Below are 24,993 nucleotides of genomic sequence, written 5' to 3'. Positions count from 1 at the left end.
AATCGAATCCGCTTCTACCGTGGAGTCGACGCGCGCGGCTCGTCGAATCGCGGCGCCTCGCGATGCGGAGCCGCTGTCCGAGGTGCTGAACGGAGCCGCCGCAGCCGCCGCGGCTGCTGCTCCTGCTGCTGCTGGTGCTGAAACAGCTGATCGTCAAACCCGCTCCTCCTGCTGCTGATTCTGCTGCGGCTGCTGATTCTCACTTTGCGGCAGGAACCGAAGCAGCGGGGGACCCTCGAGGCAGACGTCTCCCTCCTGCCTCCCTCCCTCGCTCACCCCCACCCCCCCCCTTGGTGCTGAAGAGCCCGCGGCTCCGTGCGCCCCCGCGTCTCCGACAATGAGGAACCACTGCGGCCAGGCCTGAAGATGGAGGACGACTTCTTTCAGCTCAAGCAGCTGCCGTGAGTCACGCGCCCAGCGGGTTGCCAGGTTCTGGGGGTCCCAGGTTCAGGGCCGCGGGTTTAGAGGTTGCAGATGTCGGGTTACCCGGCTTTCGGGGTGCATAGTTTGGGGTCCCGGATTTGGGGGTCTCAGGTTTGGGGTCCTGGGTTATGGTTTCCCAGATTTGGGGTCGCGGGTTCGAGGTATGGGGTGCTGGATTTTGGGGTTAGGGTTGCCATTAGAGATAGGGGTTAGGGTTTGGGATTAGGGTCGTGGTTAGCGAGCTGGGGCCCTGAGTTCTGAGCCTCGCCGAATCGTGATGACATGCGGCGAGTGCGGGACTGAGAGTGTGAGTCGCTCCCAGAGCCTCGGCTTTCACGGCAACGACGGCTGAGCCGAGGTCAAAGAGAGAGCCGGGATCAGTGCAGGGAGCTGGGGTCAACGAGACAGCCGGGGTCAGTAGATGGGAGCTGGGGTCAATGAGAGAGCCGGGGTCAGTGGATGGGAGCTGGGGTCAACGAGAGAGCCGGGGTCAGTGGATGGGAGCTGGGGTCAACGAGACAGCCGGGGTCAGTGCAGGGAGCTGGGGTCAGTGGGGGGAGGTCACCGAGGCACGGGTTGTCTGGTCGGACAATGACGGGGCTCGTGTCGCCATCTACTCGTGGCAGCACGTGAGCTGCATGTGGCCACACTGCGCGCGATGGTCAGGCGTGTGGGCAGGTGTGTGGGCAAGTGTGTGGGCAGGTGTGTGGGCAGGTGTATGGGCAGGTGTGCGGGCAGGTGTGCGGGCAGGTGTGTGGGCAGGTGTGCGGGCAGGTGTGTGGGCAGGTGTGTGGGCAGATGTGTGACACGAATGGGGAGCGGTGGTGCTGTGGTTGTCGTGCTGCGCTACAAACCTGGCGACCCGAGTTCTATTGGCGCTCAGGGCCAACCACAGTTATGATTATCTGAAACAGTCCTGGAACTCCCCTAGGTCGACTCAGCCTCAACCAAATACCTGGTGCGATGTGTAAACATCACCACGAGGGAGACAGAGGAAGCCAGGCGTGGTGCTGGCCACCCACCCACTCACCTCCTAGTAGCACCGATGAAGGCCATGCCGGCCTTCATAGGTGCTACTCGCTAACAGCACTTGCCCCGACAGTCTGCAAGGGAATTACGGGGGGAGAGTTCCATTTGTCTCCTACTCGATGCGTATGTTTGCAGGGTGGTCAAGTTCCGGCGCACGGGGGAGAGCGAATTCTCGATCGAGGACGAGGTGGAGATCGAGGGCTTAGGGGATGGTCTCGAACCCGTGGAGCTGGGGGCCAGCGTGCCCAAGGAGTTCGCCAACCCCACCGATGGTACCCTCACCAGCTCACTCACCAGCTCACTCACCAGCTCACTCACCATCCCACTCACTATCTCACTCAGCAGCTCACTCACCAGCTAACTCACCATCTCACTCACCAGCTCACTCACCATCTCACTCGCCTGCTCACTCACCAGCTCACTCAGCAGCTCACTCACCATCTCACTCACCATCTCACTCACCAGCTCACTCACCATCTCACTCGCCTGCTCACTCACCAGCCCACTCACCATCTCACTCAGCAACTAACTCACCATCTCATTCACCATCTCACTCACCAGCTCACTCACCAGCTCACTCAGCAGCTAACTCACCAGCTCACTCACCATCTCACTCACCAGCTCACCCACCCGTTCACTCACCATCTCACTCACCATCTCACTCACCAGCTCACTCACCATCTCACTCAGCATCTCACTCAGCAACTAATTCACCGTCTCACTCACCAGCTCACTCGCCAGCTCACTCACCATCTCACTCACCAGCTCACTCAGCAGCTAACTCACCAGCTCACTCACCATCTCACTCACCAGCTCACTCACCAGCTCACTCACCATCTCACTCACCATCTCACTCACCAGCTCACTCACCAGCCCACTCACCATCTCACTCAGCAGATCACTCAGCAGCTCACTCAGCAGCTCACTCACCAGCTCACTCACCAGCTCACTCACCGTCTCACTCACCGTCTCACTCACCAGCTCACTCACCATCTCACTCACCAGCCCACTCACCAGCTCACTCAGCAGCTCACTCACCATCTCACTCACCAGCTCACTCACCAGCTCACTCACCAGCCCACTCACCAGCTCACTCACCATCTCACTCACCATCTCACTCACCAGCCCACTCACCAGCTCACTCACCAGCTCACTCACCATCTCACTCACCGTCTCACTCACCAGCTCACTCACCATCTCACTCACCAGCCCACTCAGCAGCTCACTCACCAGATCACTCACCAGCCCACTCACCAGCCCACTCACCAGCCCACTCACCAGCTCACTCACCATCTCACTCACCATCTCACTCACCAGCTCACTCACCAGCTCACTCATCAGCTCACTCACCATCTACCAGCTCACTCACCATCTCACTCACCATCTCACTCACAAGCTCACTCACCAGCTCACTCACCAGCTCACTCACCAGCCCACTCACCCGCCCACTCACCAGCTCACTCACCAGCCCACTCACCAGCCCACTCACCAGCTCACTCACCAGCTCACTCACCAGCTCACTCACCAACTCACTCACCACCACACTCACCATCTCACTCACCATCTCAATCACTCACCAGCTCACTCACCAGCTCACTCACAAGCTCACTCACAAGCTCACTCGCCAACCCACTCCCCATCTCACTCACCATCTCACTCACCATCTCACTCACCATCTCACTCACCATCTCACTCACCATCTCACTCACCAACCCACTCACCAGCTCACTCACCAGCTCACTCACCATCTACCAGCTCACTCACCAGCTCACTCACCATCTCACTCACAAGCTCACTCACCAGCTCACTCACAAGCTCACTCACCAACCCACTCGCCAGCTCACACCTCAATATCTAATACCGCGTGGGAAGGAACAGAGGTTCCGACGCGAATCGCAAAAAGCGATTATAATCTAGCCATGAATTAAATTTCCCATTCTCAAGCCACTGCTGTATGAAGACCTCCCCACGTCGTGTTGGTCATTGAGGTTGTTTTGACCATACTTCACCACGCCGGCTCAGCGTGGGTTGTCACCGGACCGATCAAGCTATCTCGCGCTACTGATGTTAGCCGTGACCGGCAATCATCGAACTCAGACCACTGCTGCTCCATGGTGACGGCGAGTAAACCCACTGGTGGTGACGTACTTTTATAGGTGGGGGTCAACGTGGGGGAAGGGGGGCTCAGACGCCACGCGCACGGTGATGCAGTGACCCCAGTACCAGCGCATTCCACGCTCCTTGCAGAGGTTCACGGTGAGAATGAAGCGGCCGCCCTGGTGAATATGCTGGATGCTAGCGGTGATCATGCTTCGCGCCGTCCGACTCACGGTGGGACGTTCAGAGCACCCTGATGTCGTTCGCTCGACCAGGCCACTGTGTGCCGGCGTGAGGCTGGACAATCGAACTAAAGTGTTTTTGTTTCACCAAGTAAGGGCCCCACTGAGTTACGTAGCTTTTTTTTCAGAAGCGACCTGCCCACAAATGATAGCTCAACGAAGCGTCCTATCGTGTGAGAATTAATAACAGCCAAATATTCTAAACGCGTGGTTCTAAATGTGGAGGGAAAATCCGGAGCCCCCGGAGAAAAATCCACGCGACCACGGGGAGAACATGCAAACCCCAAATATACAACAGGCGTCGGGGTTGGGATCGAACTGACGACCTCCTGTATACCAGGCGAGGGCGTTAACATCTCGCCACGGCGGCGTCCTTATAACCAAAATCACAAATGACACCGCAGATGACTCAATTGGGATCACACACAGCAGCATCGGCAGCAGCAGTCATCACCCGCTGCTACTGGCAGCAGACTCATGCCCCAGATCACTCGTAAAAAGCAGGCTCTCTCACCTTGATAATAGTTTTTTTACCCTTTTATCTGGCAACAAAACTGACAGCTTTTTTTACGAGGAGTCATGTTTGCATAGACGGCAATACCTGCAGCCATAATGCAAACAAAAAACACAACTCTGATAATGATAAGCACTGTCCTTGAAGTTGATTGGTCCACACCCGAGACATCTTTCCTTATAGCCTAGTCTCACATGGGTTGGACCAGATGACGCCAAAAGGCGCACAACTCAAAGACAATGCACCATCAGAGCATGAGAGCTCGGGGTAAGCATTTACACCATTGGAACCTCATTTGCCAGTAAAAAATATGATAATTGTTTTTTTTACCCTTTTATCTGGCAACAAAACTGACACCTTTTTTTTACGAGGCGTCATGTTTGCATAGACCACAATACCTGCAGTCGGAATGCAAACTTCTCTCGCCTTGCTCGCTGGAGTTCTCGCCTGCTTTTTAGAACGTCAACTTTAGCTCCTTGAAACTTCGAGTGCGACCACTCGCGGCCCTGCCGCAAGAGGGCGCTGTTGGCTAATAGGTCAGGGCACCTCCTACCCGATCTGCAGTGACTCAGTGACGAAAGAGACCTCAATTTGCCCGGGTCAGAGGGTCAGATTCAGATTTTTTTGGAATAATCAGAGGAGCCCCCTTCCTGCCGTACTGGAATCGCCCCTCCGCCTTCGTCTGCTGCTACTGGGCGAAGACACCGGAGGCAACCCAGGACCACGCTGAAGGGACGAGCTAGAGTCTGTGTATAGTAGTGTATAGTGTAGTGTCTAGTGTAGTGTATAGTGTAGTGTATAGTAGTGTATAGTGTAGTGTATAGTGTAGTGTATAGTAGTGTATAGTGTAGTGTATAGTAGTGTATAGTGTAGTGTATAGTGTAGTGTATAGTGTAGTGTATAGTAGTGTATAGTGTAGTAGTGTACAGTGTAGTAGTGTATAGTGTAGTGTATAGTGTAGTGTATAGCGTAGTGTATAGTGTAGTGTATAGTAGTATATAGTGTAGTGTATAGTGTAGTGTATAGTAGTGTATAGTGTAGTGTATAGTAGTGCATAGTGTAGTGTATAGTGTAGTGTATAGCGTAGTGTATAGTGTAGTGTATAGTAGTATATAGTGTAGTGTATAGTGTAGTGTATAGTGTAGTGTATAGTAGTGTATAGTGTAGTGTATAGTGTAGTGTATAGTGTAGTGTATAGTAGTATATAGTGTAGTGTATAGTGTAGTGTATAGTAGTGTATAGTGTAGTGTATAGTAGTGTATAGTGTAGTATATAGTGTATCGTAGTGTATAGTGTAGTGTATAGTGTATAGTAGTGTATAGTGTAGTGTATAGTGTAGTGTATAGTAGTGTATAGTGTAGTGTATAGTGTAGTATATCGTAGTGTATAGTAGTGTATAGTGTAGTGTATAGTGTAGTGTATAGTAGTGTATAGTGTAGTGTATAGTAGTGTATAGTGTAGTGTATAGTGTAGTGTATAGTGTAGTGTATCGTAGTGTATAGTGTAGGGTATAGTGTAGTGTATAGTGTAGTGTATAGCGTAGTCTATAGTAGTGTATAGTGTAGTGTATAGTAGTGTATAGTGTAGTGTATAGTGTAGTGTATAGTAGTGTATAGTGTAGTGTATAGTGTAGTGTATAGTGTAGTGTATCGTAGTGTATAGTGTAGGGTATAGTGTAGTGTATAGTGTAGTGTATAGTAGTGTATAGTGTAGTGTATAGTGTAGTGTATAGTAGTGTATAGTGTAGTGTGTAGTGGTGTATAGTGTAGTGTATAGTGTAGTGTATAGTGTAGTGTATAGTAGTGTATAGTGTAGTATATAGTGTAGTGTATCGTAGTGTATAGTGTAGTGTATAGTGTATAGTAGTGTATAGTGTAGTGTATAGTGTAGTGTATAGTAGTGTATAGTGTAGTGTATAGTGTAGTATATCGTAGTGTATAGTAGTGTATAGTGTAGTGTATAGTGTAGTGTATAGTAGTGTATAGTGTAGTGTATAGTAGTGTATAGTGTAGTGTATAGTGTAGTGTATAGTGTAGTGTATCGTAGTGTATAGTGTAGGGTATAGTGTAGTGTATAGTGTAGTGTATAGCGTAGTCTATAGTAGTGTATAGTGTAGTGTATAGTAGTGTATAGTGTAGTGTATAGTGTAGTGTATAGTAGTGTATAGTGTAGTGTATAGTGTAGTGTATAGTGTAGTGTATCGTAGTGTATAGTGTAGGGTATAGTGTAGTGTATAGTGTAGTGTATAGTAGTGTATAGTGTAGTGTATAGTGTAGTGTATAGTAGTGTATAGTGTAGTGTGTAGTGGTGTATAGTGTAGTGTATAGTGTAGTGTATAGTGTAGTGTATAGTAGTGTATAGTGTAGTGTATAGTAGTGTATAGTGCAGTGTATAGTGTAGTGTATAGTGTAGTGTATAGCATAGTGTATAGTGTAGTGTATAGTAGTGTATATTGTAGTGTATAGTGGTGTATAGTGTAGTGTATAGTAGTGTATAGTGTAGTGTATAGTAGTGTATAGTGTAATGTATAGTAGTGTATAGTGTAGTGTATAGTGTAGTGTATAGTAGTGCATAGTGTAGTGCATAGTAGTATGTAGTGCAGTGTATAGTGTAGTGTATAGTGGTGTATAGTGTAGTGTATAGTGTAGTGTATCGTGGTGTATAGTGTGGTGTATAGTGTAGTGTATAGTGTAGTGTATAGTAGTGTATAGTGTAGTGTATAGTGTAGTGTATAGTGTAGTGTATAGTAGTGTATATTGTAGTGTATAGTAGTGTATAGTGTAGTAGTGTATAGTGTAGTGTATAGTGTAGTGTATAGTAGTGTATAGTGTAGTGTATAGTGTAGTGTATAGTAGTGTTTAGTGTAGTGTATAGTGTAGTGTATAGTGTAGTGTATGGTAGTGTATATAGTAGTGTATATTGTAGTGTATAGTAGTGTATAGTGTAGTAGTGTACAGCAGTGTATAGTGTAGTAGAAAATAGTAGTGTAAAGTGTAGTGTATAGTAGTGTATCGTGTAGTTTTGTATAGTCGTGTATCGTGGTGTATAGTAGTGTATAGTGTAGTGTATAGTAGTGTATAGTGTAGTGTATAGTGGTGGAGTGTATAGTGTAGTGTATAGTAGTGTATAGTGTAGTAGTGTATAGTAGTGTATAGCGTAGTGTATAGTAGTGTATAGTGTAGTAGTGTATAGTAGTTTATAGTGTAGTGTATAGTAGTGTATAGTGTAGTCTATAGTGTAGTGTATAGTAGTGTATAGTGGTGTGTAGTAGTGTATTGTAGTGTATAGTGTAGTAGTGTATAGTGTAGTGTATAGTGTAGTGTATAGTGTAGTAGTGTGTAGTAGTGTATTGTAGTGTATAGTGTAGTGTATATTAGTGTAGTAGTGTAAAGTGTAGTGTATAGTAGTGTATCGTGTAGTTTTGTATAGTCGTGTATCGTGGTGTATAGTAGTGTATAGTGTAGTGTATAGTGTAGTAGTTTATAGTAGTGTATAGTGTAGTGCATAGTGTAGTGTATAGTAGTGTAATGTATAGTGTAGTTTTGTATAGTAGTGTTTCGTGGTGTATAGTAGTGTAGTGTATAGTAGTGTATAGTAGTGTATAGTGTAGTCGTGTATAGTGTAGTAGTTTATAGTAGTGTATAGTGTAGTGTATAGTAGTGTATAGTGTAGTAGTGTATAGTAGTGTATAGCGTAGTGTATAGTAGTGTATAGTGTAGTAGTGTATAGTAGTTTATAGTGTAGTGTATAGTAGTGTATAGTGTAGTGTATAGTAGTGTATAGTGGTGTGTAGTAGTGTATTGTAGTGTATAGTGTAGTAGTGTATAGTGTAGTGTATAGTGTAGTGTATAGTGTAGTAGTGTGTAGTAGTGTATTGTAGTGTATAGTGTAGTGTATATTAGTGTATAGTGTAGTAGTGTATAGTAGTGTATAGTGTAGTGTATAGTGTAGTGTATAGTAGTGTATGTTGTAGTAGTGTGTAGTAGTGTATAGTAGTGTATAATGTAGTAGTGTGTAGTAATGTATAGTGTAGTGTATAGTAGTGTATAGTAGTGTATAGTAGTGTATAGTGTAGTAGTGCATAGTAGTGTATAGTGTAGTGTATTGTAGTGTATAGTGTAGTGTATAGTGTAGTGTATAGTAGTGTATGTTGTAGTAGTGTGTAGTAGTGTATAGTAGTGTATAGTGTAGTGTATTGTAGTGTATAGTGTAGTGTATAGTGTAGTGTATAGTAGTGTATGTTGTAGTAGTGTGTAGTAGTGTATAGTAGTGTATAGTGTAGTAGTGTGTAGTAATGTATAGTGTAGTGTATAGTAGTGTATAGTAGTGTATAGTGTAGTAGTGTATAGTAGTGTATAGTGTAGTGTATAGTAGTGTATAGTGTAGTGTATAGTGTAGTGTATAGTGTAGTAGTGTATAGTAGTGTATAGTGTAGTGTATAGTGTAGTGTATAGTAGTGTATAGTAGTGTATAGTGTAGTAGTGTATAGTAGTGTATAGTGTAGTGTATAGTAGTGTATAGTGTAGTGTATAGTAGTGTATAGTAGTGTATAGTGTAGTATTGTGTAGTAGTGTAGTGTATAATGTAGTGTATAGTAGTGTATGGTGTAGTCTCGTATAGTAATGTAGAGCTAGAGTCTGTCGCCAGGCAAAGGGGGTTCTGGAGCGCCCGACTCAGCACGCTGCTGCCGCCACCGCAACCATCAGCAGGACAAGCGGACTGAGACACGAACAGACGAATCCGATGATCTATGGCGCTCTTTGTCGCAGATGTCCAGAGCGGGGCGGGTCAACGAGTTACATCAGCAAGGTGACCTTTAAAATCAGATTAATCTGCCTTTAGTTTTGTAACGAATGTGATGTATAAATAACAACGCGTGGTTGTGTGTGGAGCCCGCGTGCCCGGTCACCGCATGCCTAAGTAGGTTTTGTTCGGCGGGATAGAGGGGGCTAAATGAGAGCGGTACTGGCTAGGGAAGAGATGGAGCGATGTGGTACAGGAGGACGTGGAGCTGAGTGGACTTGCCGATGACGGGTACCAGCGGTATCAAGATCGGCCTCTGTGGAGGAGGCTCGTGAAGGACGCTGCTACTGGACAGTTGGAGGCAGTAGCCCTCCAGCAACAACGGAGGGCAGAGGAGCGACGCTCACAACAACGAGCGGGGCGCCGGGTAGCTAAAGCACAGCAAATCGGCACAGTAGGGGGCGTAGGTGGTGCATCAGCCAGTCATCTGAGCCAGTCGACCCATGGCACCTGGGGGTCTGTCCCGTGACCTCCTGCAAGCGGGCGTTCGACACTTTCACGTGGCCTTAAAGTGCACCTAGCCTGGCACAAGCGCTGTGGTGACGTCACCGCCACTCAGTGGCTAATGGCGCTTGTTGTTGTTGTGGCCAAGCTGCGAGCCGCGCGGTGCCCCGCATACCCCCACGTGTGCCGCTCCCGTGACGTAGTTCTGAGGCTCGTGATGTGCCCCGAGCTGATTACGCCGCAGAGGGATTCAAACACATTCCTGCGGAGGGAGCTGGTCAGAACGTTGGGTTGCTCGGTCAATGGCGTGCAGGGTCAACGGCGGCGTCGTGTATTCCGCAAATATGCCCGACTGTGAGGGCGGGCACAAGCCGGCGTGAGTTGGTTAAACGTTGAGTCTTAGAAGGGCACCACGGGGTGACCAGCCCCTCCCCACCCAGCCCCCCCCCACCCAGCCCCTCCCCACCCAGCCCCACCCCTCCCACCCCTACCCAGCCCCACCCTCCCCACCCAGCCCCACCCCACCCAGCCCCTCCCCACTCTCCCCACCCAGCCCCTCCCCACCCTCCCCTCCCCACCCAGCCCCTCCCCACCCTCCCCTCTCCACCCAGCCCCACCCCTCCCATTTTTGGATGAACGACGGACGGACGGACACAATAATCCCCTGTGGGCTGGTGGAACCAGGTGGTTCCTCCCAGTAATATTCAGCTTTGGTTTGTGTTTTATGTAATTTTTGTTTCGATCACTTCGCGTGAACGTAGTGGTTTTTGTTACGATTGCTCTTCAAGTCACGGCTGTTCTTCAATTTCTTATTTTTATTTGTTTTGCTTTCGATCATTGCGGCGAACCGGGTCGGTCGTGAGAAAGTCAGATTCTACACCAGGGGTGGGGAACCTTTTTTCTGCCAAGGGCCATTTGGATATTTATAACATCATTCGCGGGCCATACAAAATTAACAACTTAAAAATGTGCCTGCTATATTTGGTCAAACATTTAATTAACTCACCCCTAATGTGATGGCTGGAACTGCTTCTCTTTAGCGAGGCGTGTGATGTTAGCTGGTGTTGATGATGTTGCTGCTACTCGCAACTGCTTTTCCAGGTTTGCTCCGAGATTTATTGAATTTCGAGTCCCGCCCGCGGTTGCCTTGACAGGTTCACACCAAATGATTTCGCGGGGCCCTATACGACCCGCGGGCCGGACGTTCCCCACCCCTGTTCTACACGAACTCTCTCGCGTGCTCACACGGAATGCAGTGCGCTGGGACCGCCCTCGGCTTGGCATCGTCTCTCCCCGAGGCCGCGGGGAGTCAACGCCGCTGCCTCTGCCGACTCAGTCTCGGCCGAGTCGGCGTGTGCCCTGCGGCCACGTCGCCTGGCCACGTCGCCTGGCCCGGGACATCACCGCCCGGTTCCACAAAAACCGCGCTGCAGCTCACAGCCACGCGGATCCAGGGAGGAGGAGGAGGAGAGGGGGGGGGCAAGGTGGGGGTAGGGGGCTATTCGAGTGTTTGCCTCCACGGAGTCTTAACAAGTGGAGAGGGGGGGGGGGGCAATAGTCACCCCCCCTGCCCCCCTGTGGCACCACCTGGGGGGACCTCCTCCCCCTACCATGCACCGGGAGCCCCCCCCCGCCCTTCCTGCAGCCCCCCACTCAAGCGGCAGTGCCCCCCCCCCCCCCACTGTGCAGTCCACGTCCCCTCGTACCAACGCGGGGAAGGGCGAGGGGGTGGAATAGGGGCGGGGCGGAGGTGAGAGGGGGAGGGTGGGGGCGAGCCCCTCCCCCCCATCCCCCCCCCATCCTCCCCTCCCACGTGGCGTGAGTCTGCGGGCTTAATCTCAAACGTACAGAACAGCACGGATTAAACATCTCCGGTGTCAGACGATTTCTTTTCAAAACATTTTGCGAATATCCACCCGGCCACCCAGAGAGAGAGAGGGGCGCACCTCGTCCACACGTCTCCCCGCTCGTCACCCCACGGACTCCCACGCCGCGCGACGACACGTGTCGCAGTGCTGCTGGTGCTGCTGCTGCTGCTGGTGGTGACAGCGGCGCGCGTTGTCGACACAGACAGAGGGCATCTCTCATCCCCTCGCCGCCAGCTCCCCGGGGGATCAGGCCGGGGGGGGGACCGACTGTGACGGGGTTCTTGGACCCGGTCGGGATTGCCGATGTCTGCTGCCGTCCCAGGTAGGGCAGCTTCGATCGCGTCGTCGTCGTCCGCCAATGAAGAGGGGACCCCCCCGGGGACTCGATGGGTTCATAATGGCCCGGTCGGACCCCCCCCCCCCACCACCGCCGAGCGCCTGGGTTCGAGCCCAGCGGCTGGGCGTCTCTCTCGGGCGGATCGTAATGTCTGGGCTCAGGGACTTTGACCCAGCACGGCTCAGAATCCTGACTCAGTCCCATGTTGCGGGTCTCTGAGTGAGGGAGTGGGGGACGGTTGGGGTTGGGTCACAATGGCTGTCAGAGGCGCTGACAAGAAGCCAGGGTTGCATCCCCGGTTTCTGGGCCGTTTTAGGCGTCGCGATTTGGTAGTCTCAGCTCCACCGCGTACCGCAATGGGACAACGCAACACGGGTCGGAGTGTCCCGACAACCGCCAAGGTGGCAGGAGAGCGACGCGGGATCGTGAACCCACCCACAGGTGTCGCTCCTGCGCAGAGCGAAACACGGCGCGGTTTGAACCGAGGCTGTGGAAGTCCATCACATCTCGCGGTGTTCATGTAAGCCACGGGGCATCGCGAGGACAATCGTGACGCGTCTAGCGGCAGCGTGTTCGCTCGCTCGCTCGCCTCTTGTAGTCGAGGGTTTTCGCGGTTCGAACAAAATAAAACCGGTGGCCGTCCCGGCTAATACCGCGGGCGCATTGACCGTAAACGTGGTAGGCGCCGTCTAGATTTAAAGCTTTCGTGACTGCAGGAATCCATACTCTTTGGTTCTTTCGGTAAAGTCACGTAGATAGAAAATAAAATAAATCACGAGGTTTCGGGCGCAACACAAGCGTCCGTGTGTTGCGCCCGAAACGTCGTGATTTATTTTATTTTATACCGACGTGACTTTACCGAAAGAACCAAAGCGTGTGGTAGGCGCCGTCCGCTACACGGGTGGGCGTCGAAGATCCCCGTGGCGTCATTCGCAAGAGCGAGGCCACACTGTGCGCCGACGCCACGGTGCCAAAATGGGCAACATTTCCCAAGATCCCCCCCGACTGCAAAACCGTGGCGGGGGACCCCCCTGAAAAGGAGTCAGGGGACTCGGTGAGGCACTCACGAGTGGACGAGCGTTGCACATCAACATCAAATGTCAAAGGACACGGACAAACTCGCCGGACGGGGCGGACTACCGGCATACCGAGGGCATCGGGACACGGGGGGGGGGACGCCCCCCCACCTTTTGCACCGCATACTCCTCCCCCCGCCCCTTGGGGAGTCGTGGCCCCCTCCACTGCCCTCCCCCAGGGGGTCTTTTTGCTCTCTGCTGAGTCAGCGCAGGGAGACACGGGGACGGCCACGTGTGGCTCGGATGGGTCGCGTGCACGATGAGTACACGCCTCTGAGCGCGCGCGCGCGTGTGTGTGGGGAGCGGTGGTGCAGTGGTTAGCGAGCTGCGCTACGAACTTGGCCACCCATGCTCGTGACCAACACCGGTGACGATTATCCGAACCGGTTCTGGGCCTCCCTTAGATCGACTCATCCTCAAATGAGTACCTGCTGCGCTGTGTAAACATCGTCTCTAGGGAGACAAAGGCGGTCGGGCGTGGTGCTGACCACCTGCCCCCTTGTGCGCCGTTCTGGCCTGCATAGGTGCTCGCTAACAGAACTTTCCCCAACAGTCTGTGAAGGCTCCATGTGGAATGTGTGTCTTTGTTTTGCCTGTCTGTTCTACTCTTATAGTGTTCCATAAACCAACTCAAGACATCGGATGTCCCCCTGTGGGGTCACGCCGCCGTCGCCATCCCAGAATCTCAGCCAGATCCGAAAGGACGCTGACGAGCAGTGGAAGAGCGCAGATATCGAGAATGAACACCTCGTTTGAGACCCCACACAGCGCAACCTCCTGGCTCTGGCACTCCTCGTGGAACCATCAGCCGCATCAGGACATCAACAGGCTGCGGCGCACATGGCCTTCCAAGGCCGTAGCCATGGAGTCAACTTTGGGGGGGGGACCAAATCTTCCAGGGGTGTCTGGGGGTCCACCCCCAGAAAAAAAATCTAAATTTTTAAATTAATTTCCTGGTATTTCCTGCCTAAACTTTTTTTTTTAATTCACGAACACATAGGATTGACTTTGTGTTTATTTTTAACAATAATGTCTAATAGTGCATTGTATTACATTGCTTTGGTTTTTTTTTACCATTTCTTGTTTCATTGTATGTAATGGCAGAGATGAGGGATTTATCAAGTACAACCATAACCACAATCATATAAACAGAAATCTATTTTAGAGCAATATATTTGGGGGGACATTTTGAGCATATTTTAATATATATTATAATTACGGCCTTGTCGCCTTCATTCATGGAAAATGAAAGGCACGGCACAGCGGAGTGACTGGCCATGCAGCCAAAGCTATGAACTAAACTCTGTAGTAAACCCACGGAGACCCATCAATATGCCTTTAAACCCACAGAAGCGCATAGAGGCCCTTGAAGATTCACAGATACCCATCGAAACACGTTACACACAAGCCGCAGCAGCGCGACTGCGGCCATGCAAGCCACACTGTGGACCCGCACAGTAAACCCTTCCACGGTCCGCGCTCCTTCAACGGAGGAGGAGGAACAGCGACACGAACTCTCTGTCTGCTGAAGCCCTCTCGTCGTGGCGGGCAGCAGACCTCGACATTTCCATCGAGCTCCTGCACACACTGCCCTAAGCAAGAACAGAAAGGTCACGTAGCCTGACATCAACGTAACCGCCCATTTGTGACATAACCGGCAATAAGTTTCAAATGGCGCATGTCTGTGTGTGGGTGTGGGGATCGCTGGCCCAGTGGTTAGTGCACCGCACAACGAACCCGGCCACCTGAGTTTGATTCCTGGCCACGGCCGCCATCAGTGGCTCGGAGTGATGTCCGAGCGAGTCCGGTGCCGCGCGCGAGCCTCGTCGCCGTGCCGGCCTCGCTTGGTGCTCGCTAACAGCTCGTGCGCCTGCGCCGTGCGCGTCTCTAGATGTGTTCACCGTGGAGGACGCCGTGGAGGCCATCGGCTTCGGCAAGTTCCAGTGGAAGCTGTCCATGGTCACCGGCCTGGCCTGGGTGAGACCATGACCCCTAACCCTCAACCTCTAACCCCGACCCCGAGCATGACCCCTAACCCTGCATCACGAGCGAGTGTGGCGCGTCGTGACGGAGGGCGAGGGAGCGCTCGAGGGAGTGCGGCGGGGCTGATGTCTCTCCGTGGAGAGAGAGTTATATCTCCCCCCCCTCCCCTCTCTTCGTTCCCGGTGGCCGCTCAGATGGCGGACGCGATGGAGATGATGATTCTCTCCATCCTGGCGCCGCAGCTGCACTGCGAGTGGCAGCTGCAGACCTGGCAGGTGGCGCTCATCACGTCGGTGAGGGCACCCCCCACGCACGCCACCCGCATCCTCGCCATCGCCGCCTTGTTCGCATCGTCCTGTCCCGTTTTGATCTCTCTCGTTTGTGCCCCCCCCCCCCCGTGTGTCGCCCCCCCCCCCCCCCCCCGTGCCGGCAGGTGGTGTTCATCGGGATGATGCTGAGCTCGTCGCTGTGGGGGAACTTCGCGGACCAGTACGGCCGCAAAATGGTAACCGCGGCTCCAACTCCAAACGGGGGCCACAGCGAACCCGGGCCCCCTGCTCACTCGGCCCGCACGCAGCTCGTGTGCGCCCTGCGTGATTGCTCGATGCCCGTGTGCCGCAGCACGCATCTCCCCCCATTGCTCGCCAATTCTCCCCGTGTCTCCCCACGCATCCGGGTATCTCACCATGCGTGTGGTCCCCCCCCCCGTGCGTCTCTCCGCGGCCGTGCAGGGCCTGAAGCTGAGCGTGCTGTGGGCCCTCTACTACGGGATACTGAGCGCGCTGGCGCCCGTCTACGGCTGGATCCTGCTGCTGCGCGGCCTCGTCGGCTTCGGCATCGGAGGGATTCCTCAGTCGTGAGCGGCACGCGCGTGCGCGTGCTGCACGCGCGCGTGTGCGATTGTGGGGGAGCGGTGGTGCCGCGGTCAGCGCCCCGAGCTACCGAGTTCGATTCCCGCTCGCGGCCAACACCCGTCCTGAACCGGTCCTGGACCTCCGCTAGGTTGACTCAACCTCAAATGATTACCCGGTGCGATGTGTAAACGTCACCACGAGGGAGACGGAAGCAGCCAGGCGTGGTGTTGGCCACCCACACCCTCGTGTGTCGTGCTGGCCTTTAGAGGCACTGCTCACCAAAAGCACTTGCCCCAACAGTCTGCCAAGGCTATCCGGGGGATCTTTGCCTTTGTGCGTGCACGTACCTTGGTATGTGTCCACCCACGCAGACGAAGATGTTTTCACATCTTCGTCCCATTGGGGCTAAAAAGTCGCTCTTTCAACAGAGACGGACACGTGGGTGTTCCCACGCTGGTCGGGTCCGAGTCGGCGGAGTCCGTGGTGGTCGCGCTCCCCTTGCTCCCAGGGTCCCTCGCGTGCGATCGCGGGTGCCGGGCCGGCAGTCTAACCCAGGGCGCCCCCCGCCCCCCTTCCCGCAGGGTCACGCTGTACGCGGAGTTTCTCCCCATGAAGGCACGGGCCAAGTGCATCGTCCTCATCGAGGTGAGCGCTGACGCGGCGGCAGCGCGGAATGCTCGCCGGCGCTCGCGATTTAAGCGGTCGGCTGCCGACGAAATGTTTCATTGCGTTGTAACCCCGAGGCCGCTTAGTCGTGATTTTCAGGGAATTCTTTTGGCAAGAAAATTTCAGCTTTGGGAACCGTCAGGCGGAAAAATGGTCCGGCGGGTCGTCGGTCCGCCGCTCGCGCCGGTCTGGCCGTCGAGCGTGGGGCCGACGCTCGCCAGACGGTGCCCTCCGCTCGCCCAGGAAAGCCTCGGCGAGCCTAGAAACTCGCTTCTAGGAGGCCCCTGCTACACTGGGACGTTTGGGCAGATTCGGGAGGGCGGGTGGGGCCCCCCGCCCGGTGAGGTCACCGCCGGCGCACCGGCCGAGGGAGCTCGCGACGCCGTTCTCGCTCATCCAGATCTTCTGGGCCTTGGGCGCGGTGGCCGAGGTGCTGCTGGCGATCGTGGTGATGCCGACGCTGGGCTGGCGCTGGCTGCTGGGCCTCTCCGCCATCCCTCTCGTCGTCTTCGCCGTCTTCTCCTTCGTGAGTGCCGCCCCGGCCACGCGCCCCACACGTCGACCTCCGACCCTTAACCCCAGCGTCCGATCCCTGATCCTGACCTCGAGCACCCTCAACCTCAGGCATTTGTTGATTTACTCCCCCCCCCCCCCCGAACGATCCCACGAATTGTCATGATTCGTGGTAACAATTCGAGAGTCAATTATTTGATTTCTCATGAGCACCACATCGCGCGGAATGCTTCTCTCGTCTGCGTCGGCCTCGGTTGCTTTGCGGATGGTAAATAAGGACGCCAGCTGGTGCTCACGTGGGCCGAGCGAGTGGTGGCGAGCGGGCCGCGCAGTGAGGGAGCAGTATCGTCGGTGTGTGCCGTGGCGCAGTGGCTGCCGGAGAGTGCACGCTACGACGTGCTGACGGGAAACGCGGAGCAGGCCCACGCGACGCTCAAGCGCATCGCCACCGAGAACGGGGTGCCCATGCCCCTCGGCAAACTCACCTCGTCGCAGCAGGTGAAGGGCGCAACGCTCGCCTCCTCGCAGCAGGCGGCGTCGCCTGTGCATGACCGCAATGGGTGGCGCGCACGCACTTACACAGAGAGAGAGAGATCCCCCGTGCCGCCGTGATAGACTGTTGGGGGCGAGTGGCGTGAGCGAGCAGCAGTGGTGGCATGTATGTTGGCGTGTGGTGGCATGCGATGGCATTTGTGGTGGCGTGTGGTGGCGTGTGGTGGCATGTGTGGTGGCGTGTGGTGGCGTGTGTGTTGGCGTGTGGTGGCGTGTGGTGGCATGTGTGGTGGCGTGTGTGGTGGCGTGTGGTGGCGTGTGGTGGCGTGTGGTGGCGTGTGGTGGCGTGTGGTGGCATGTGTGGTGGTGTGTGGTGGTGTGTGGTGGTGTGTGATGGCATGTGTGGTGGCGTGTGGTGGTGTGTGGTGGCGTGTGTGGTCGCGTGTGGTGGCGTGTGTGGTGGCGTGTGATGGCATGTGTGGTGGCGTGTGGTGGCGTGTGGTGGCATGTGTGGTGGTGTGTGGTGGTGTGTGATGGCATGTGTGGTGGCGTGTGGTGGCGTGTGGTGGCGTGTGTGGTGGCGTGTGATGGCATGTGTGGTGGCGTGTGGTGGCGTGTGGTGGCATGTGTGGTGGTGTGTGGTGGTGTGTGATGGCATGTGTGGTGGCGTGTGGTGGTGTGTGGTGGCGTGTGTGGTCGCGTGTGGTGGCATGTGTGTTGGCGTGTGGTGGCGTGTGGTGGCATGTGTGGTGGCATGTGTGGTGGCGTGTGGTGGCGTGTGGTGGCATGTGTGGTGGCGTGTGATGGCATGTGTGGTGGCGTGTGGTGGCATGTGTGGTGGCGTGTGATGGCATGTGTGGTGGTGTGTGGTGGCGTGTGATGGCATGTGTGGTGGCGTGTGGTGGCGTGTGGTGGCGTGTGTGGTGGCGTGTGATGGCGTGTGTGGTGGCATGTGGTGGCGTGTGGTGGCGTGTGTTGGCGTGTGGTGGCATGTGTGGTGGCGTGTGGTGGCGTGTGTGGTGGCGTGTGGTGGCGTGTGGTGGCGTGTGTTGGCGTGTGTTGGCATGTGTGGTGGCGTGTGGTGGCATGTGTGGTGGCATGTGTGTTGGCGTGTGTGTTGGCGTGTGTTGGCGTGTGGTGGCATGTGTGGTGGCATGTGTGGTGGCGTGTGGTGGCGTGTGATGGCATATGTGGTGGTGTGGTGGCGTGTGATGGCATGTGTGGTGGCATGTGTGGTGGCGTGTGGTGGCGTGTGATGGCATGTGTGGTGGCGTGTGTGGTGGCGTGTGTGGCGTGTGATGGAATGTGTGTTGGCATGTGGTGGCATGTGTGGTGGCATGTGTGGTGGCGTGTGGTGGCGTGTGATGGCATGTGTGGTGGCGTGTGGTGGCGTGTGGTGGCGTGTGGTGGCATGTGTGTTGACGTGTGGTGGCATGTGGTGGCGTGTGATGGCATGTGTGGTGGCGTGTGTTGGCGTGTGGTGGCATGTGTGGTGGCGTGTGTTGGCGTGTGGTGGCATGTGTGTTGGCATGTGTGGTGGCGTGTGGTGGCATGTGTGTTGGCGTGTGGTGGCATGTGTGGTGGCGTGTGGTGGCATGTGTGGTGGCATGTGTGTTGGCGTGTGGTGGCGTGTGGTGGCGTGTGTGGTGGCATGTGTGTTGGCGTGTAGTGGCATGTGTGTTGGCGTGTAGTGGCATGTGTGTTGGCGTGTGGTGGCGTGTGTTGGCGTGTGGTGGCATGTGTGGTGGCGTGTGTTGGCGTGTGGTGGCATGTGTGTTGGCATGTGTGGTGGCGTGTGGTGGCGTGTAGTGGCATGTGTGTTGGCGTGTGGTGGCGTGTGTTGGCGTGTGGTGGCATGTGTGGTGGCGTGTGTTGGCGTGTGGTGGCATGTGTGTTGGCATGTGTGGTGGCGTGTGGTGGCATGTGTGTTGGCGTGTGGTGGCATGTGTGGTGGCGTGTGGTGGCATGTGTGGTGGCATGTGTGTTGGCGTGTGGTGGCGTGTGGTGGCGTGTGTGGTGGCATGTGTGTTGGCGTGTAGTGGCATGTGTATTGGCATGTGGTGGCATGTGTGTGGGCGTGTGGTGGCGTGTGGTGGCATGTGTGGTGGCGTGTGTTGGCGTGTGGTGGCATGTGTGTTGGCGTGTGGTGGCATGTGTGTTGGCGTGTGGTGGCATGTGTGTTGGCGTGTGGTGGCATGTGTGGTGGCGTGTGTTGGCGTGTGGTGGCATGTGTGTTGGCATGTGTGGTGGCGTGTGGTGGCGTGTAGTGGCATGTGTGTTGGCGTGTGGTGGCGTGTGTTGGCGTGTGGTGGCATGTGTGGTGGCGTGTGTTGGCGTGTGGTGGCATGTGTGTTGGCATGTGTGGTGGCGTGTGGTGGCATGTGTGTTGGCGTGTGGTGGCATGTGTGGTGGCGTGTGGTGGCATGTGTGGTGGCATGTGTGTTGGCGTGTGGTGGCGTGTGGTGGCGTGTGTGGTGGCATGTGTGTTGGCGTGTAGTGGCATGTGTATTGGCATGTGGTGGCATGTGTGTGGGCGTGTGGTGGCGTGTGGTGGCATGTGTGGTGGCGTGTGTTGGCGTGTGGTGGCATGTGTGTTGGCGTGTGGTGGCATGTGTGTTGGCGTGTGGTGGCATGTGTGTTGGCGTGTGGTGGCATGTGTGTTGGCGTGTGGTGGCGTGTGGTGGCATGTGTGTTGGCATGTGGTGGCATGTGTGTTGGCGTGTGGTGGCGTGTGGTGGCATGTGTGTTGGCATGTGGTGGCATGTGTGTTGGCGTGTGGTGGCGTGTGGTGGCATGTGTGTTGGCATGTGGTGGCATGTGTGTTGGCGTGTGGTGGCGTGTGGTGGCATGTGTGTTGGCATGTGGTGGCATGTGTGTTGGCGTGTGGTGGCGTGTGTTGGTGTGTGGAGGCATGTGTGGTGGCATGTGTGTTGGCGTGTGGTGGCGTGTGGTGGCATGTGTGGTGGCGTGTGGTGACATGTGTGTTGGCGTGTGGTGTCGCGCGCCAGGAGAAGAGGGGGCGGATCCAGGACCTCTTCACGCCACAGCTCAGAGTCACCACCCTGCTTCTGTGGTTTATCTGGTGAGCACGTCACCACACGTCACCACGCGTCACCACGCGTCACCACACGTCACCACACGTCACCACGCGTTACCACACGTCACCACGCGTCACCACACGTCACCACGCGTCACCACACGTCACCACGCGTCACCACACGTCACCACGCGTCACCACACGTCACCACGCGTCACCACGCGTCACCACACGTCACCACACGTCACCGCGCGTCACCACACGTCACCACGCGTCACCACACGTTACCACACGTCACCACGCGTTACCACACGTCACCACGCGTCACCACACGTCACCACGCGTCACCACACGTCACCACGCGTCACCACACGTCACCACGCGTCACCACACGTCACCACGCGTCACCACACGTCACCACGCGTCACCACACGTCACCACGCGTCACCACACGTCACCACGCGTCACCACACGTCACCACGCGTCACCACACGTTACCACGCGTCACCACACGTCACCACGCGTCACCACGCGTCACCACACGTCACCACACGTCACCACACGTCACCACACGTTACCACACGTCACCACGCGTTACCACACGTCACCACGCGTCACCACACGTCACCACGCGTCACCACACGTCACCACGCGTCACCACACGTCACCACGCGTCACCACACGTTACCACACGTCACCACGCGTCACCACACGTCACCACGCGTCACCACGCGTCACCACACGTCACCACACGTCACCGCGCGTCACCACACGTCACCACGCGTCACCACACGTCACCACACGTCACCACGCGTCACCACGCGTCACCACGCGTCACCACACGTCACCACACGTCACCACACGTCACCACGCGTCACCACACGTCACCACGCGTCACCACACGTCACCACGCGTCACCACGCGTCACCACACGTCACCACACGTCACCGCGCGTCACCACACGTCACCACGCGTCACCACACGTTACCACACGTCACCACGCGTCACCACACGTCACCACACGTCACCGCGCGTCACCACACGTCACCACGCGTCACCACGCGTCACCACACGTCACCACGCGTCACCACACGTCACCACGCGTCACCACACGTCACCACGCGTCACCACACGTCACCACGCGTCACCACGCGTCACCACACGTCACCACACGTCACCACGCGTCACCACGCGTCACCACACGTCACCACGCGTCACCACACGTCACCACACGTCACCACGCGTCACCACACGTCACCACACGTCACCACACGTCACCACGCGTCACCACGCGTCACCACGCGTCACCACGCGTCACCACGCGTCACCACGCGTCACCACGCGTCACCACGCGTCACCACGCGTCACCACGCGTCACCACGCGTCACCACGCGTCACCACGCGTCACCACACGTCACCACACGTCACCACACGTCACCACACGTCACCACACGTTACCACACGTCACCACACGTCACCACACGTCACCGCGCGTCACCGCACGTCACCGCGCATCACCACACGTCACCACACGTCACCACGCGTCACCACACGTCACCACGCGTCACCACACGTCACCACACGTCACCACGCGTCACCGCACGTCACCGCGCGTCACCGCTCCGTGCCCTTTGTGCTGATGCGACCTCTCGCCCTGTCCGCTCTCCCGTCCGCCCTCCCGTCAGGTTCTGCAACGCGTTCTCCTACTATGGCCTGGTGCTGCTCACCACGGAGCTCTTGCAAGCCGGCGATGTCTGCCGCGGTACGCCCCGAAACTTGGCGCCGTTCACCGAGTCGGCGGTCGCTGACCTCGCGTCACGGCCGCCGAAGCCATCCCACGGGTGACACCAAAAGCCTCTCGCTGGCATCGGTGCTGAACCGCGCGGTACAATCCGGAGTTCGGAGCGGCTCCAGCCGGGAGAGCGGCCGTCGCAGTTCAGAAACGGCAACCGGTGCCGCGGGGAGAGCGGCGGTGCGGATTCACCGACTCGCGGACTCGTGGACTTGCGGACTCGCGTACCCCGGGGCTCCGGTTCCTTTGCTGTATCATTCCAGGCCCTAAAATCCCGGCTAATTCTATCGCAGGATCGTAAGAGATTGTGGCAGAATTGGGAGGCCTTCATCCATCAGCGGACCGTGGTGATGATGATTCCAGGAGGTGGCACGTTGACTCGTATCCACGGCCTTAGTGAGCCGTACACTGGATGTGGTATTCTGGATAAGGAAATGTTTCCAGGGTGGCCCACCCGGACAGACCCCTTCTGAATTGGATCCCTGCTTGCGGTCCCGTGTAATTGGTCGATCATGACGAGCCGTCCCGTGGACGTCCACAAGTCGACTCTGTCGCCGTGTGTTCGCACTCATCGGTCCTTCCCGTTGTTTACCGTGTAATCGTGACTGTTTGGCTTTTCGCTCATAGCCACAGTTTCATCTCAGTGGTACCATTTGCATATAATTTGTGTTAAATGTAAACATCAGTCATGGGCCTCCCCTAGGTTCGACTCAAATACATACCTGGTGCAGTGTGTAAACATAAGCGTGGGGAAGACAAAGGCGGCCAGGCGTGATTCTGGCCACCCACCCCCTTCGTAGATGCTACTCGCTAACAGAACTTGTTAAAGGCTACACGGGGGACATGTGTCTGTGTCTGTGGGGAGGCAGCGCGCACGGAGGGCGAAGCGGTGACTCCGCGCTGTAGCCTCGAGTGTAAATACCTGAACAACGACGACTACCTGGACCTGCTGTGGACCACGCTTGCCGAGTTCCCCGGTACACGCTCGCATGCGCACGCAAACACACGCACACTCACGCAAACAAACGCACACTCATGCACACAACAATAACCGCCATTCACCACGAAGTGGCGGTGACGTCACCACGGCGCTTGTGCCAGGCTATGTGCACGTTAAGGCCACGTGAAGTGTCGAACGCCCGCTGGCAGGAGGTCACGGGGCAGATTCAATTGCCATGGGTCGACTGACTGAGATGACTGGCCAATGCACCACCTGTGCCCCCGACTGTGCCAACTTGCTTTAGTTACCCAGCGCTCCGCTTGTTGTTGTGAGCGTCACGCCTCCGCCCTCCGTTGTTGTTGGAGGGCGACTGCCTCCAACTGCCCAGTAGCGTCCTTCACGAGCCTCCTCCACAGAGGCCAATCTTGACACCGCTGGTACCAGTCATCGGCAAGTCCACTCAGCTCCACATCCTCCTGTACTACATCACTCCATCTCCTTTTAGCCCGTGCCGCGCCCGTTTAGACCCCTCTCTCCGGCCGAACAAAAGCTGTTTAGGCATGCGGTGGCTGGGCATGCGGAAAACATGACCCGGCCAACACAGCCTTGCCTGCTGGAGGAGCTCACAGATGGGACCTTGTCCAGATCTTTCAAGGATTTGTGAGCTCCTCACACAATCCAGCCTGGTTAAACCCAGGATGGATCGTAGACAGGCCAGCCTAAATGGTTCTAACCAGCGAAGATATTCCATTAGGGGGGTCCATGTTTCGCAAAGGTAGAGAAGGGAGGGCATGACTGTGGCCGAGAAGACCTGAAGCTTCGTGTGGAGCGACAGACCAGGTAGCTTTACGCAACCGATGAAAAGATAATGTCGCTGGACTGATTCGGAGTGAGACATCTGCTGTCAAACCAGAGGTGGTCATGAGCACACTGCCCAGGTATGGGAAACTCTCCACTCTCTCCACAACTGCCCATCACCAATTGGGAGTTGGGGAGGTGGAGTGTCTGATGGTACAAAATACCCAGACAGGTGCTTAGTTTTTGTGGGGTTTATGGTAAGGCCCCACCTCTTAGTGGCAAGCTCCAGGTTCAGCAGCAGCGCCTCCAATTCCTCCTCTGAGTGAGCGGAAATTACCAGATCATCGGCATACATAACATGGTTGACCAATAGGGAGCCATCCCTTGACCGCACCCGGGCATCGATCAGCCTCCGACTGTATCTGTACCAGATGGAAATTCCTCCGGTACAGCCATCGAAGGCTTCACGAACTACATGGTCGAAATAGATGTTAAATAATGTGGGAGCCAGAGGACATCCCTGTCGCACTCAAAGGTGAACTGGAAATGCCTCTGACTCCCAGCCACGTAGTTTTACCTGGGCCCGCTCTTCATCATGAGCAGAGAAGAGAGTCAGGGACTCCGAAAGCACGAAGAACAACCCAGAGCCCAGGCCTACTGATGTTATCATAGGCCTTGACCAGGTCAATAAAGCAGAGATGTAGGTCTTGTTGGAATTCCCTACACCGCTGCTGTAGCAGATGGACAGAAAATCTGGCATCTGTGCAGGACCACCCTTTCCTGAAACCACATTGGGGCTCCGCAAGCCTGTCCTCAGCGTGCCTGGCAAGGCGATGTTGAATAATCCTTGCCAGGACCTTTCCTGGCACACTGAGGAGTGAGATGCCCCTGTAGTTATTACAGTCTGTGCGGTCCCCCTTCTTAAACAGGGGGACTACCAGGGCAGCCTGTGCACAAACGCCACCCTCCCTCAGCATTTCGCTTAGTACTTCCTCAACAGATGGCACCTCAGCCAGCCACTCACAGGGGGTGACTACAGTACTTCTTCCAATATATGAGGCACGGCAGCCTCAGCAGGGCCATCT

The 24,993-nt window shown here is 55.3% G+C and overlaps 1 protein-coding gene across 2 annotated transcripts; it reads left to right on the top strand.

Moving 5' to 3' along the window:
• On the top strand, nt 1-24,984 carry SVOP (SV2 related protein). 2 transcript variants are annotated; one of them, XM_078611761.1, is made up of 12 exons: nt 1-401; nt 1,588-1,724; nt 14,725-14,810; nt 15,011-15,109; nt 15,250-15,321; nt 15,548-15,672; nt 16,252-16,315; nt 16,737-16,862; nt 17,219-17,347; nt 20,350-20,423; nt 22,064-22,140; nt 23,040-24,984. In XM_078611761.1, the coding sequence occupies exons 1-12, from the start codon at nt 367-369 to the stop codon at nt 23,219-23,221; spliced, it is 1,206 nt and encodes a 401-aa protein (XP_078467887.1). In that variant the 5' UTR covers nt 1-366; the 3' UTR covers nt 23,222-24,984. The 2 variants fall into 2 exon arrangements, with proteins under 2 accessions (XP_078467887.1, XP_078467889.1); XM_078611763.1 differs by lacking the exons at nt 1-401; nt 1,588-1,724 and adding an exon at nt 11,376-11,742.
• Nucleotides 24,985-24,993: the final 9 nt, after the last annotated feature.

Source organism: Lampetra planeri, chromosome 37 (genome assembly GCF_965212315.1).
Source record: "Lampetra planeri chromosome 37, kcLamPlan1.2.h2, whole genome shotgun sequence".
Lineage (NCBI taxonomy): Eukaryota > Metazoa > Chordata > Hyperoartia > Petromyzontiformes > Petromyzontidae > Lampetra > Lampetra planeri.
The sequence above is the reverse complement of the archived record's forward strand: the minus strand, read 5'-3'. Positions and strand labels throughout refer to the sequence as shown.